General features: G+C 39.9%; 1 protein-coding gene and 1 pseudogene across 4 annotated transcripts in view; both read left to right on the top strand.

Annotated features, from left to right (window-relative positions):
- ASB4 (ankyrin repeat and SOCS box containing 4) overlaps positions 1–15,191 on the top strand; it is a 129,186-nt gene that overhangs the window by 103,678 nt on the left and 10,317 nt on the right. For all 4 annotated transcript variants that reach the window (XM_060107606.1, XM_060107607.1, XM_060107605.1 and 1 more), the window contains one exon: positions 6,362–6,852. In XM_060107606.1, coding sequence (XP_059963589.1) covers positions 6,362–6,852 — 491 coding nt within the window. The remainder of the gene's footprint in view (positions 1–6,361; positions 6,853–15,191) is intronic.
- Positions 9,783–13,384, top strand: LOC132496409 (leucine-rich repeat-containing protein 27-like; annotated as a pseudogene).

Raw genomic sequence — 15,191 nt, 5'->3', positions numbered from 1 at the left:
ACTTTAGAATAATAATTATCTCTGAGGAGAAAGAAAGTGAGCGAAGGAAAGAGAAATGGGCTGGTTTTTTTCTGTAAAATTTTATCTTGGAAAAAAGAAAACCAAAGAGAATATGTCAAAGATTAATATCTGTCAAATATGGGTACTCGTATATAGATGTCTGTTATATTTTCTGAGGTTTTCTGTATTTTTTAATTCTTTCATAATTTGTAAAAAATCTTAGATTTAGTACTGATGTAATAACAGATATTTAGATGTAGTAACACAGTAGATTTCTAACCTAACTGCATTTTACATATAAACGCAAAATACTTTTGAATTGTAAATAAATATGGAAATTTCCAGAAATGCAACTATGCTACAAATCAAGGCAAAACCAGACCAAGATTTATTTCCTCATTTTGGAATACCATTCATTATGGCAATGACATCTATGGTATTTGAATTACAATACAAAACACCTGTGTCAGTTCAATGATGTAGCTGCTTGGAGTCTACATATGGGTTCAAGCAAATAAGCATTTCATTGTGTCATCTAGTATAGTCAATAACACGTTAAAATGTACACTATGTCATTGCAATTTATATTATTTGTGGCAATCATAACTGTAGCTAAAATTATTAGAAACTACTTTCATTCTGCCTTTACATGTTAGCTAGGCATTGGGTTTATTTTTAAAAGATTATGTATGAAGGTAGATGATATTATTTCTCGACTTCATTGCAGAATAGGAAGGGCATGCCTGAAAGGGTTGAGAGCACTGTTCTGGCCTCGTCCTCCATCTCCCCACTGATCTCCCCACTTACACACAGGCTCTGTGAGAAATCAAGTTCATTAGGACAGGGAGGGAGGCAGGGCGGGCTTAGGGATGAAGTAAAGATGTGGATTCCTTGAGTCTGGGAAGATGGAGAGGTGACAGTTTCTACAGAGACCTGCCCCCACTCTCACGTAGCTTTGGAGGTGACAGAACTGTGAGGGAATGTGGATACTTTGGAGAGGATGCCTCTGAGGGCCAACTCTTAGAATGTAGGGAGTAGCAAAGCCCAGCAGAGGGAGCCACATGATGACTGATCTCGGATGATCAGCCAAGCCAACAAATGGGCACTTGGAAGCAGTTTAATTTTATTTGGGAAAAAAAGTAAGGAAATGTGAGGTCTCATAACTAGGATTCATGAAATTGATTCTCTCTGTTGGAGGGTAATGAATGGATACTATCATACAGTATGGAAGAACAGAAAAAATTGAATGTTGACTGGCACTGTGTCCCTCCTGTGGCACTGTGTCCCTATATTCCTGGCTTCCGGAGTATCACAGTACCATTTCTGTGGCCAGCATCCACTCTTTCTGTGCAATTCTTATCCTATGTCCCCTTTTCATCATATTCTCAGTGCAATCAAATCTCTGTCTCCTTTGCCCACAGATTAAATCTGAAAAGTTCTTGTTCTTTATCAGGCAATGAAAATGCAAATTTTTCTCCATCTAATTTGCAACCATTTCAGGCTAGTTCTGGAGTCCATCTTGCATAAATTAGAAGGTTCATGAAGGGCCTTCTCTCACTAAAATTTACTTTACCCCAGAAATAATTTACCCGTCTTCCCTAAAATGAAAATTGCTACAAATTTTGTGGGGGCATAGTTTACAGAAATGTAAAGAAAACTTTTTAGAGAAACAGACCATGTTCCTACAAGAAAAAACTCTATGCTATAGGAATATTAATTCTTCCTAAATCGGTAAGTACACCACAATAAGTTCCACATGAATTAAATGTTAAACATTTCTTTTTTTTTTTTTTTTGCGGTACGCGGGCCTCTCACTGTTGTGGCCTCTCCCGCTGCGGAGCACAGGCTCCGGACGCGCAGGCTCAGCGGCCATGGCTCACGGGCCCAGCGGGTCCGCGGCATGTGGGATCTTCCCGGACCGGGGCACAAACCCGTGTCCCCTGCATCGGCAGGCGGACTCTCAACCACTGCGCCACCAGGGAAGCCCAAACATTTCTTAAAATCTATTAAAAATCCAATTATAATTAATCTAGATAAGTTATGAAACCTCTGAGAGGACTAGGACATTCTAATACCAAAAACAAAAGCAAAAACAAAAAAACAAAGGGAGAATTTGACCATATAAAGTTAACATTATTGCATTAAAAATCAAAATAAACTAGTTAAAAAATGTATACCAATTCTGAGAGCATAGGCTTAAATATTATTTTAATGAATGACTCATATAAATGTAAACAAAGCAGAAAGGGTTCAAAGTATAAAAGGACAAAAATTTGGACAATAACTAAAGAAGAAATGCCACTAGTTAATAATTACAGACAAAGTGTTCAAACTCTAATAAACAAATCAATTCAAATGAAAAGAAAAAGAGAGACCATTTTTTACTTCCAAATAGCAAAGATATTTTTTAAATTGTGTAACTACATACTGGTGAGTAAAATAGCACTCATACATCAATGAGAGATGTATATAAATATAGAGATATAGATAAATATAACTTTCCTCAATTATTCATAAAGACCCTTAAAATAGCTCAGATATTTCAGCTTAATGACTCTATTTGGGGGGAATTTATGCTAAGGAAATAACCCAAAGATTTACACACAAATGTATCAATTGTAGCATTAGTCATAAGATCAAAACTTTGGAAAAAAATCTTCACATCCATCAGGAGGGTAAACTCACTATGGAATATTATGTCATTATTTTTAAATGATATTTTTAAATGATAATATAACAATATGGAAATGCTTTATAATAGTAAATAAAAAGCAATATTTGTTTAATAAAAATATTAAAATATGTCTAACCTAATTGTTAATTAGGGAACTAAATATTCAAACAATGAGATATCACTGTGCACCCCATCTGACTGACTAAAATTAAATAGAATGAAAATACCGGGCTTCCCTGGTGGCGCAGTGGTTGAGAGTCCGCCTGCCGATGCAGGGGACACGGGTTCGTGCCCCGGTCTGGGAAGGTCCCACATGCCGCGGAGCGGCTGGGCCCGTGAGCCATGGCCGTTGGGCCTGTGCGTCCGGAGCCTGTGCTCCGCAACGGGAGAGGCCACAACAGTGAGAGGCCCATATACCGCAAAAAAAAAAAAAAAAAAAAAGAAAATACCAAACGTTGATAAGAACCCTCACACATGGCTTATGGGAGTGTAGACTGGTACAACACCTATTTGTTACCATCTAATGACGCTGAAGATAAGCAAACCCGATGAGCCAGCAATTCCACTCATAGGTATAGAACCCCGTGAACCCTGCTCATGAGCACCAGGGTACAAGAATGTACAAGAATACTCATGGCAGCAGTGTTTGGAATAGGCTGAAACTGTAAATGTCTGTCACTAGTAGTATTACTTGTACTGTGAGATAGAACACAATAAAATGAACAAACAAGAGCTAAACATCGCAACATAGATCATTTTCACAAACATAGTGTTGAGTGAAAGAAGCAAGTCATGAAAGAATATGTGTTGATTATTCCATTTATATAAAGTTCAAAAATAAGTGAAACTAAACTATCTTGTTTAGAGGTATATACAAGTGTGGTAAAACTATAAAGAAATTCAAGGACATGATTATCATAAAAGTCAGAATAATATTACCTCCAGCAGAATGGTGGAGTTGTGAGGTGGAAGGATAGATTGGACAGTAGAGGGCTTTTCCGGGTCAGGGAGTGTTTGATTTCTGGACCTGGGATGTGATTACATTGGTGATGGCTTTACAGTATTTTTAAAACTGCACATATATATTTTTATATATTATGTAATGCATGTTATATACTATGGGTTGAATTGTATCCCCTCCCTTCCCCCCAAAAGAAGATATGTTGAAGTCCTAATCCCCTGCAACTCAGCATGTGACTTTGTTTGGATATAGGGTTGTTGCAGATGTAATTAGTTAAGATGAGTAGAGCAGGATGGGCCCCTAATGCAGTATGATTGGTGTCATAAGAAGGCAGCCATGTGAAGACACAGAGACACAGAGAGAACCATGTGAAGATAGAGGCAGTCCTTGGAGTGATACATCTACAAGCCAAGGAACACCAAGGATTGATGGACATCACCAGAAGCTAGGAGGCAGGCATGAGACAGATTCTCCTTTAAAACCCTCAGAAGTAGCCACTCTCATCAACACTGTAATTTCACTTCCAATCTCTAGAACCGTGAACAAATTTCTGTTGTTTGTGGTACTACTTTGCAGTACTTTGTTACAGCAGCTCTAGGAAACTAATACATTGCATTTTCACATTAAAAAAATATTTTTTTAAGTTCCCAAGGATTTATGTTTATGGTCTCTAATTTCTTGAATGAATCACAAAATCTAAAATAGAAAAGTAGTCAAATCATCCTACTTTATGTAGTCCCTGGACAAGTTACACTCAAAATCACAATTCAAATAAAAAATAAGTCTCTCCTATTCAGAAAAGGAAACTATGCAGTATATCTAGTTGTAGCAAGAGGTCAGGGATCCGTTGTAAATGTCCAAGTACATTAAAAAATAAAGGACGTGGTTACTTCCAAGTTAGCCTATAAAATTTTCATCCTGACCCTTTGATTCCCTTTCTTACTGGAAATTATCCAGCATCTGAAGTGACCCTGCATTAGCTTCTGGGAGGACATTCTTATTCATTCCATTTCACTCCAGAGCAAAGAAGGGCTGACCTGAAGGGAGATCTGACCCAGAACTTCTCCAGGGCAGAATACTGATGAACACAGATGGCAGATTGTTGTGAGGGATGATTTTTACTTATAATTCTGCTTCCTGAAAGTTAGGAGCAGAGATAGTCTCTGAATTTACAGAGCAATGTGCTTTCAGAAACCTCACTGAGGGGTGGCTTTTTTATGACACCGAGTAAGTTTGTAGGAGTATTGCCTTTCTTAAATGTGTTCCATATGATCAGAGGGTGCCATAAAAAAGGGCATAAAGGAGCAACACACAGAGAACAGATTTTTTAAATTAACAAAATGCAACATGATTTCTGTTACTTTCAAGTTTTCAAATATCCAAAGAGAGCAAAGTACAGAAAAAAATTTTTTAGAAAAATAATGACGTAGAATAGCACAGTGGTGAGAGATTTTGAAGCCAGGCTGTCTGCTTTCAAACCTCTGTTCTATTGCTTCTTAGCTTGGTATAGCTATTAGTCTAAAAACAAATTTCTTCATCTGTAAAATTAGGGAAAAAATGCACCTCCTGCCAAGGGTTGCTAGGAAGATTCCATGAGGCAATATGTGAAAAGCATTTAGCTCAGAATGTTGTACATGGCAAGTGCTTAATAAATATTAGTTGCTGGCATAATAATAATAATAATAATAATAATAATAATAATAAAAATAATAATAAAAGTATTTCCAGATTTATTCTTGAAGTAACTATAAAAATTTCCAGTAAAATTGATCACAGAATAGGCCCCCTGGGGTCACTTAGCTCACCCTAATTAAACTAGGCTGAGAAGGAAAATTTCAGCTTCTCAAGTTGACCATTCTAGTACTTAACTTCCCTATCAAAAAATAAAATTCACTCAGTTTCCTTGTCTGTTAGATAAGTGGGTTGGATTAAATAATTTCTAAGATTTCCAAGCACTAATAATCTGTATTTCTAAACAGCATTTGTCAACCATAAATTGGACATGTTACATACAGTCTTTAATTGTCTTTCTTTTAATGAGTATTTTATTTTACTAGCTTCTATCCCTTTCCTTTCAAAATATGACCCTTAGTCTAGTTTGGTGGTCAAAGTGTTTTTTGTTTTTTGTTTTTGCCCCAGTTGTATTCCAAAGGAACCTCACAGACTTCGGCAGCTTAATATTGTCAGTGTTCAGTCAGAGGGCTGAGCAATTTCCATAACACTGAAGTTCCTTGGACCAAACATTTAGGTTTAGTTCCCTTGAAAGAAAAGAAAAAGATGATTTTGAAGAAATCTCATCAAGAAACTGAAGACTTTTAAAGCCACATGTATGAACCTCAAAGATTGTGATATAACCTTCATTTTTAATGATATTTGCTATTCTATTGATAAAAGCTATTTGGTTATCGGAATCACTTTGTATTTCCAAATCCACCTAGGAGTAGGAACTATAACTCAACTGACAGTGCTCCAGCCTCCCAGCCGAAATCCTTTGCTCTCAGGCCCACTCTCCCATCACCTCAGTACATTTGCTGGTTGTCCAGGAGGTGGCGCTGTTGTTTCAAAGCAGTGGCATCCATGGGGTCTAGAAATGGAACTTGGAAAAATGGGTGGTATACAGCAGGAGAGGTTGAAGGGGAAGCAGCGAGAAAAGGCCTGTTTAATGAATCTTGTGGAAAATGACAAAATATGTTTAAATAATTGTCTTCCTCATTCTCCCTTTCTAGGGGCGAACGTGAACATGAAGACCAACAACCAGGATGAGGAGACGCCCTTGCACACGGCTGCCCACTTCGGCCTCCCGGAGCTGGTGGCCTTCTACGTGGAGCACGGGGCCATAGTGGACAGTGTGAACGCCCACATGGAGACCCCACTGGCTATCGCCACCTACTGGGCCCTCCGCTTTAAAGAGCAGGAGTTCAGCAGGGAGCATCACCTCATCTGCCGCATGCTGTTGGACTACAAGGCCGAGGTCAACGCCCGGGATGACGACTTTAAAACTCCGCTCCACAAGGCAGCCTGGAACTGTGACCACGTGCTCATGCACATGATGCTGGAAGCTGGCGCAGAAGCCAATCTCATGGATATCAATGGCTGTGCTGCCATCCAGTATGTGCTAAAGGTCACCTCTGTGCGACCTAACGCCCAGCCTGAGATCTGCTACCAGCTGCTGTTGAACCATGGGGCAGCTCGAATATACCCTCCGCAATTCCACAAGGTGAGGCTGAGTCCTAGGGTGCCAAGTGGAGAACTGGGTCGTCAGCAGGGTAATGGGGACTCAAAGGGTGGCTTGGTCTGAAATCTCCAAGTAACTCAAGCTTCTTTGAGGCTTGAGTCTTTGGGCTGCCTCTGATCCTCAATCTGACATTCCATTTACACATATAATCCTAGCTATCTCGTCCTAGTCCAAGTTTGTTTGAAATTTGGGGCTGAGAGCAAAGAAGGAGAGCAAGATAGTAGATAATTTTCCATGTCTTGTGTGAACACCAGTGAACTGGTAGTGGCTTCCTGGGGGACTGAGTGAAAAAGATCAGAAGGCCACTTTACGTCTGCAGGAGAGGTGAATGGTGTGGACACAGGCACCCTCCTGCCGTCTCTTAAGCAGAATGTCTTCTCTAAAGATGATTGAGCCTGCTTTGGAATTAGTTTGTAGACATGAAAGGGCCACTCAGTTTTCTAGTTTAATGAAAGCTAACATTTATTAAGAACTAATAGTCATATTTATTATAATGAATTCTATTTATTAAGCACACTGTTATAAGCATTTTACATGTCTTAATTTAATTTATTTAATTCTATAACAATCTGATAAGGTAAATAATATCATCATCCCTATTCTATAGAGGAGGAAACTGAGGCACAGAGTAGTTAAGTAATTTGTCTGATCTCACACAGAGGTAGTGTCAGTATTCAACCTTGGTTCATTTGGTGCTGGTGTTTAGCTTTATAGTATGACACTGCACAGCCTTTATTTTAAACAGTATTTAATGATAATCTATAATGGGCTAGCAGGGATCAGATATTACCAATACTAGCATGACTAAGACATGGTAACTATCCTCAATTAGCTTAGGATCTAGTGAGAGAGGCAAACACATAAAGAGATAACTTTAATATTCTGTGGTAAATGACAAGGTAGAGGAATAAAGGGTTCTCTAGGCAGATGGAAGAGAGAGAGTTTTGCATTAGGTTGATGACGGTCATTAATTTGAAAAGCAAAATGCATTTCACCTTAAAGAAATCAAATGATAATTTACCTAGGATCTCACTTATTTAAAAAAAATTAATTAACATGCAGTAGAGGAGTTTTATATATAAACTAGCTAACTAATGTAGGGTCACAGAAAGCTAGTTGATAGAAGTTTTACTAAATTCACGGACAAGTTCTACCTCCTACCTTGGTAAAATGTCAGAGACTTGTCTGAAGTCCTGCAGTGTGAAGTTTAGTTGAAAGAAAAGTTCCACTAAAGAATTTAAGGGGAGTGCACTCAGAAAATTCCAGATAGACAACCCACAGAAAGTTCCAATGTAGACATGATGAGTTCAATGATTTATGTGATCTCAGTAAGGAATTTTCTCTTGGTTGTCAGTGTTTTAATGGAAGCTCAAGTAATTTTTTTCCTTAAAATTTTATGTAATACTCATAATGTCCTGGAACTTTAATTTTATAGAAAATTTCAAAACATTATGTTGATTAGGAATAGGATAACAAATAATAATGTTACAATAATGTCCTTTGTTGAGCTCTAAATAGGCTTATACATATTATTTAATTTTATTTTATAATAGTCTCTGAGGTAGGTGCTGGCATTATCCTCATTTAAAAGGTGATAGAATTCAGATATTTTCCTAAAGTCACACAGAGTAAGTGGTCAAGTTCATTCATTCATTTATTTAACAAGTATTCACTGAGCACTACTTTGTGCCAGGAACTGTTCTAGGAGTTGGAGATAGAGCAATGAACCAAACAAAGGCCTTCATGGAAGATACTTTCTAGTGGGAGACAGGAAAAAAAAAATTAATAAATATACTCTGATATGTTAAGTGCTATGGAGACAAGTAAAGCAAGGTAAAGATAATAACAGAATGTGGGCTTTCTTTGGTGTTTATGTATGTGCTGTTTTACAAAGGCTGATTAGAGAAAATGAGGATGTGAAGGAGCAAGTCATGTGAATAGCTGGGGGTGGGCAGGGGTGGTGGTGGGGGGAGCATTCTAGATATAAGGAAAACCAGGTGCAAAGATCCTGAGGTAGGAGAGGACTAAACATGTCTGAGGAAGCCAGAGTGCCTGAAGTGGGGTGAGAAAGGAGGAGGAGAAGTCAGAGAAGCATAAGAGGGTGATTTGCAGACCATATATATGACCCTGTAGACTGTGCTGATATCCCTGTTTTTTGTTTTTTTTTTGCGGTATGCGGGCCTCTCACTGTTGTGGCCTCCCCCGTTGCGGAGCACAGGCTCCAGACGCGCAGGCTCCGGACGCGCAGGCCCAGCGGCCATGGCTCACGGGCCCAGCCGCTCCGCGGCATATGGGATCCTCCCAGACCGGGGCACGAACCCGTATCTCCTGCATCGGCAGGCGGACTCCCAACCACTTGCGCCGCCAGGGAGGCCCATATCCCTGGTTTTTTATTCTGAATGAGAGAGTAAGCCACTGAAGGATTTTGAGGGAGGGAAAAAAAATGTCTGATTTATGTTCCAAAAAGTTCCTTTTGACTGCCTTTTGGAGAATAACTCTACAGGGGAGAGGGGCAAAGGTAGTGCAGTTATCTAGATAAGAGATAAGGGTGGCTTAGACCCACAGTGGAAGTGGGGAAAGTAGTGAGAAGTGGTGAGATTTGGGGCAAGCTCTGAAAAGGGAGTCCATAGGTTTCCTGATGGATTATTTGTGACCTGTGAGAAGAAGAGAGGGATCAAGGATAACTTTGAGGATTTCTGCCCAGGGAATAGAAAGAATAAAAGAGCCATTTCTTGAGAAAGTAACTGTGCAGGTGGAGCTGCTTTTGAAGAGAAGATCAGGGGTTCTGCTGTGCTTCAGATGCCTGTTAGTCATCCAGGTGGAGATGTCAAGTAGGCAGTTTGATATATAACCCTGGTGTTCAGGGAGAGGTCCTGGCCAGAGATACAAATTTGGGAGTCTTCATCGTGAATATGATGTATAAACCCATGAGGACAGATGAGGTCAACCAGAGCATGGGGGTAGAGAGAGAGGAGAAGTGGCCAGAGGACTGGGCTATGGGGTACTCCGACTGAGTTTGGGTAGATGAAAAGGAATCAGTGAAGGAAACTGTAGAAAGTCCTTGAGCTAGGAGGAGAATCAAGATGGAATGTTTTCCTGGAATCCAAGATAGAACATGAGAAAGGAAGATATGGAATCAGCTGGATTGAATATAGGTGGCATTTCAAATAAGATGAGGGCTAAGAAGTTGCCGTTGGACTACACAACATGGATTTTATTGGGGACCTCAACAAGGGTTATTTTGGTGGATCACTGGTGAGAAAAGGTTAGTTAAAGTGGATTCAAAGGAAAAAGGGATAAAAGCAAGTGAAAACAGTGAGGGCTTTGAGGCATTTTCTTGTAATGCAAGAGTAGCTAGAAGGGAATGATAGCTGATATGTTTGTTGGCTGATGGGAGTGTTCTAGGAAGGGGAGAAAATTTGCTGCAGGTAATTACTGGAGCACCATCTTGAAGATGGGATCTAGTGCACAAATGGAGGTGTTGGTCTTAGTAACACAGACAGTTCATCCATCATACCAGGAGGGAAGGCAGCGCCTGTGTGCCCAGATGCAGGGATGTTGGTAGATATGTTAATAAGAGTTTATATAAGTACTCTTACGATTGCTTCTATTTTCTCATTTAGAATGAGAAGTGGTTGGAGAAGAGGTTTGAAGACTTAAGGGCAAAGGTGAAGGTGTGAGATGTTTACCTTGGGGAGCAGATGGACTTGGGAAATGTAATAGGATTGCTGGGTGGCTCAAGCCCATTAAAAGTTAATAGTCATATGTTTGATTCAGAATGCCGTCTGTCTGACTCCTGAACCTAAGCCCTTAGATTTAGCAGTTTCTGCTGTGTTTTATGATATTGCCCAGGAAATGTATTTAAACCTAAAGGATCACAACACAAGAAAAGACCTAAAGAGGTCATTTTGTTTAATTCTCAAGGTTCTAGGCAGAAATAGTGCTCTTGTTGTATTTGCAAATCTCCATGAAGGCAGATTCTACAGCACTCCCTTCCTTGGGTGTCTCTTTGATTTTGGAACACCGCCCCCTCCCACCCCTGAGTCCCTCCTGAGTCCCTCCCACTTTTTTTTCTTTTTGGTAAATATTTGAAACTAATCCTCTACTTCTTATTCCTGACCTGGAATAACTCATATGCATCCTATTAAATCCTTAAATCTTTGTATCAGTTTGTACCTAAGGCTTCTTTTTTAGCTGTTACTTGTTTTTGCCTCTGGATCTTGGTCAAGGTATGTCTGAAAAGGTCAAGAATTAGGACAACGCTTAACCCTTATAATTTCTCTATAAATTTTGAGGAAAGACTGCTACCTAAATGGCCTGAAAAAATATTCATGAAATCTGCTGTTGAAGGTAGTTGTTTGACCTCAGTTGTTAATTCTCACCTTCCTTGCAATTTTCTCATTGATCAGTAGGCTTTGGAATTTTAAAATACTTTTTTCATGCTAAGGCTGGATAGAAGGAATATTTTCTTACTTGAACTATTATACATATTTCAGCCTTAGAAATAAAATCAAATGGTTATATTCTATGAAAAATTCAGCAACTTTTATTTAAAGTACAGTGATCCATAGCTTTTAGCTATGAATATCTACTGCTTAGTTTGCATCCATTTTCTGGATCATACACACTGGTATCTAGATTTGGCTAAAACAATAGATATTAACAATCTCTAGAGTGAGTATACAACCCAGCATTTTAAATTACATATGAAATGGTTCCTATTTAAAAATTTTACCTCTGCTTTATCACTCATAACTCATTCATTCTAGACATGTCATGCTATGCTGTCAAGAATAAAGAAGCATGGAATTTGGAGGGGGGGTTGTCAAACAAATTTGGGTCCTGCCACTCACCTAAGAGTGTGATTTTGAATAAATTACTTGCTTCTTGAGCCTAAATTTCCTGCCCTGTGAAATGGATATACTCTTATGCCTTGGCAATAATATGCAGACCAAGTCCTTCACTAGAAAGAAATTAATCTTACAGCACACCACGAATATACTCAGAGCCCAGAGGATGGTGCCAAGCATTTTCTTACTCTTTCTGGAGTCATTGTCAGTCCTCACAAAGTCTCTCCCCCAATTCCTCACCCCAGCCTTCATCCTGCATCTATAAATATCTCTTCCTTGGACTACCTCCCACTTTTTTCTCTACCCACATCTCACTAGAGTGGTCATTCTTCATAGTGGGACTTCTAGAAGACAATCGATCTCTTTCTAATACAGCTCACTTCATAATGCATACTTTTGTGTATATTTATGCTATAAGGCTACCTTCCTTCCAGGGAAGAGGATAGAGAGGGACAGAGGGCATAGATAATAATATCCTTCTCCTAAGGTTGTTTTGAGAATGAAACAAGATAATATTTAAGAAGTGTTTACCATGACTTCCCTGGCTGTCCAGTTGTTAAGACTTCACCTTCCAATACAGGGGGTGCGGATTCAATCCCTGGTTGGGGAGCTAAGATCCCACATGCCTCATGGCCAAAAAACCAAAACATAAAACAGAAGCAATATAAAAACATAAAACAGAAGCAATATTGTAACAAATTCAATAAAGACTTTAAAAATGGTCCACATAAAAAAAATCTTAAAAAAAAAAAGAAAGTGTTTATCATTTCTGGTCATGGCAACCTTTAAACAAAAGATGACTATAACTGTTATCATTACATATCTGTTGAGCAGTAGAATCCGTGCTCCTGGGCCTGGTTTACCCACAGGGGCCTTTCCAACCAGGAGAGACAATGTGTGAGAATGCCCAGAGATTAAATGTTGAGTTTTACTCTGAAACCCCCTGGTGGTTGACTGTGGATGAAACAGGTCTCTGCAAAAGTAAGTAAAAGACCTTCTCCCCATTCCCCTGTAAGAGCCACTTTAGGGTTTGGGCTGCTGCTCTCCTCCCCAGGAGCGTGGTGCTAGTGGAGTGGAGCAGACTGTGGAGGCTGAGCCTGGTCCCGGAGGATTGCTTCCTCCTGGCTCACAGGTGAAGGGAAGTGGCTCCTACAAGGTTCCGCGTGGGGTTGCCAATCTGGAGAGCAGCAGTGGTCATGCTGGGAGCACACCTGCCTCCCCTTCCGAAGACGTTCCCAAGGGTGTTCATCGTTTCTTCCTCATCCATTTTAGAGTCAAAGTGGTCTTCACCAATCAGGAAGGATCTTTAAAGTTCCCAACCTCAAACAATTGCTTCTTCAAAGACATGCCCTCTGCCTGATCCCTAAAGATTTCTTTCACTTACTGCCAAACTTACTTGGCTAGACCTCTGGTATAATAGAATGAAAACACTTCCTTCTGGGATTGGAGAGCACAAGCATTTGAAAATTTTACTTTTAGAAAGAAATCCTATCAAAATGTTATCTGTGGAGCTGGGGAATGTAACTTCACTAAAAGCACTGAACTAGAGACATTGCCTTCTGGAACCCCTGCAGCTTATTGTGCAGAAAGGATTGGTAGCTATTCTGGCCTCCCTGTGGCTCTGGGCAGCAGAACACCCCTCCCCTGGAGATGCAACTTCTTGAGGTTTGTAGGACAATTATGATGAAAAACTGCATTGAAACTGAAGTTAGTGCTTTTTAAAGAAGTGTCAGACTAGGGGCAATAGGCCTTTAAATGGATTTTCTGTTCTCCTGCAAGAAGTCTTGCAAATGTGAGGAAGGTCCCAGGTCCTGTTCACAAAGGCAGTTCTCTGAGAGATAACAGCGAGGAGGGGTAGGAACAGGGGCTTAGTAACCATGGATATGAATTCTAGCTTGGCCATTTACTTGCTGTGAGATTTTGAAGTCCCTTAATCTCTCAGATCCAAGAGAAAATGAAGAGAAAAATATCAACTTTTCAGGATTGTCTGAGGAGTAAGACATGTAAATCATTGAGACTAGTAGGTGCTCAACAAAATCATTTCCTTTCCTCCTCCTCCCAAAATGTACTCTTGGTCCGTTATAGGAGTCTTTCCTACCAGACTTACTTTGGTGGCTCTACTCACCTGTAGAATAGTATACAATTATGTGTTCCAGGGAACACTCTCTCCACAGTTACCATCTTCTTATTCAGTTCTGTTTTGCTCCTCTGAGCTCCTCTAGGTTGGCTGTATGCTAAAGAGATTTAGGATTCAGTTGGCTACTGGTGGATGGTTGGTCCTTTAAACATTTTTGTTGCTACCCAATAGACTATATAACAGAACTGGCCCCCTTCCAAAGGAAAACTAAAGAAAAACTATTCAATTTACTATGCAGATGCTATAAAGTGATTTAGAACAACTACTTCACAACCCGACTTTCCAAAGAGAAAGTCATCTTTACGCAAGTAAATGACTGATTCATTTATCCAGAAGATAAAGTGATTTGTTCTCTTGTGGATGGGGAACTCAGTTTCCTTATTTACAAGGAACAAGGTCAGAGCTGAAGATGCTGTCTTCCAAATACAAAGCAAATTTGTAGAGGGTGTATTTCACTGAAAGCTGATGTATAATACATAAGGGGAAAAAAAGAATTATAGGGTCTGCAATTGCTTTCCAAGGTACAAAAGGACATTTGACTTTTTTTCTCTCAGCATAATTCAGAAGGAAGTGACACCCCAGGGAGCCAAGATTGGGTTTTCTTGTAGGACAAGAAAGACATTTTTCTAGGGGAGGGAAAGGTATGTGAAAGTTTGGGGGAGGTAAAGATGATTTCTGCCGTTAAACAGTTCTGTATATGAAGCCCAGGGTATAAGCAGTCTCTTTGATCATTAAGTACCTTTCTGCACACAAATATATCAATATAAAAGGGCAGAGGTAGCTTTAGATTTTCTCTGGTGAAGTGGCTTACAGGTGGCACTTGTACTGGAAGGGTGGCAGGGAGATTTATCTTGAATCTGTTTTCTAATTTATGCTTTTAGGGGTCAGATGATGGGGAAGGGTCTTAAGGTCTCTCCAGTTGCCACCACTACCTTTTGTCCAATTGTTCCTCTAGGAAGAAAGACTAGAGACCCCAGAGACGCACAGAAGGGGAAGGTCATTGAGCCTTTTCTGTTTCCCAGGTTTACAAAGAAGAAGCAGAAGCTTCTGCCTTCTGGGTCCACCAGTCCTTCCTCATTTGATGGTCAAGGTTCCTGGGAGTCATCATAGAGTGATTATTTAGAGTTTGCTCTCTCTTAAGGGATCTCTTTTTGTTGTTGCCTGGTGAAATAATTACTGAGGCCTGAAGAAGGCGTGATCAGCTGTCTTCGTTCTGGAAGCTAGGCGTGTCAGTTAAGAGAGCTGGGAGTGTCAGGCTAAAAGGAGCCTTTCCTGCTGTGAGAACCATCTTCTGTCAGCAGAAAATTTGCTAGTCAGTGTCAGCAAAACCTAAT

Source organism: Mesoplodon densirostris, chromosome 9 (genome assembly GCF_025265405.1).
Source record: "Mesoplodon densirostris isolate mMesDen1 chromosome 9, mMesDen1 primary haplotype, whole genome shotgun sequence".
NCBI lineage: Eukaryota > Metazoa > Chordata > Mammalia > Artiodactyla > Ziphiidae > Mesoplodon > Mesoplodon densirostris.
The sequence above is the reverse complement of the archived record's forward strand: the minus strand, read 5'-3'. Positions and strand labels throughout refer to the sequence as shown.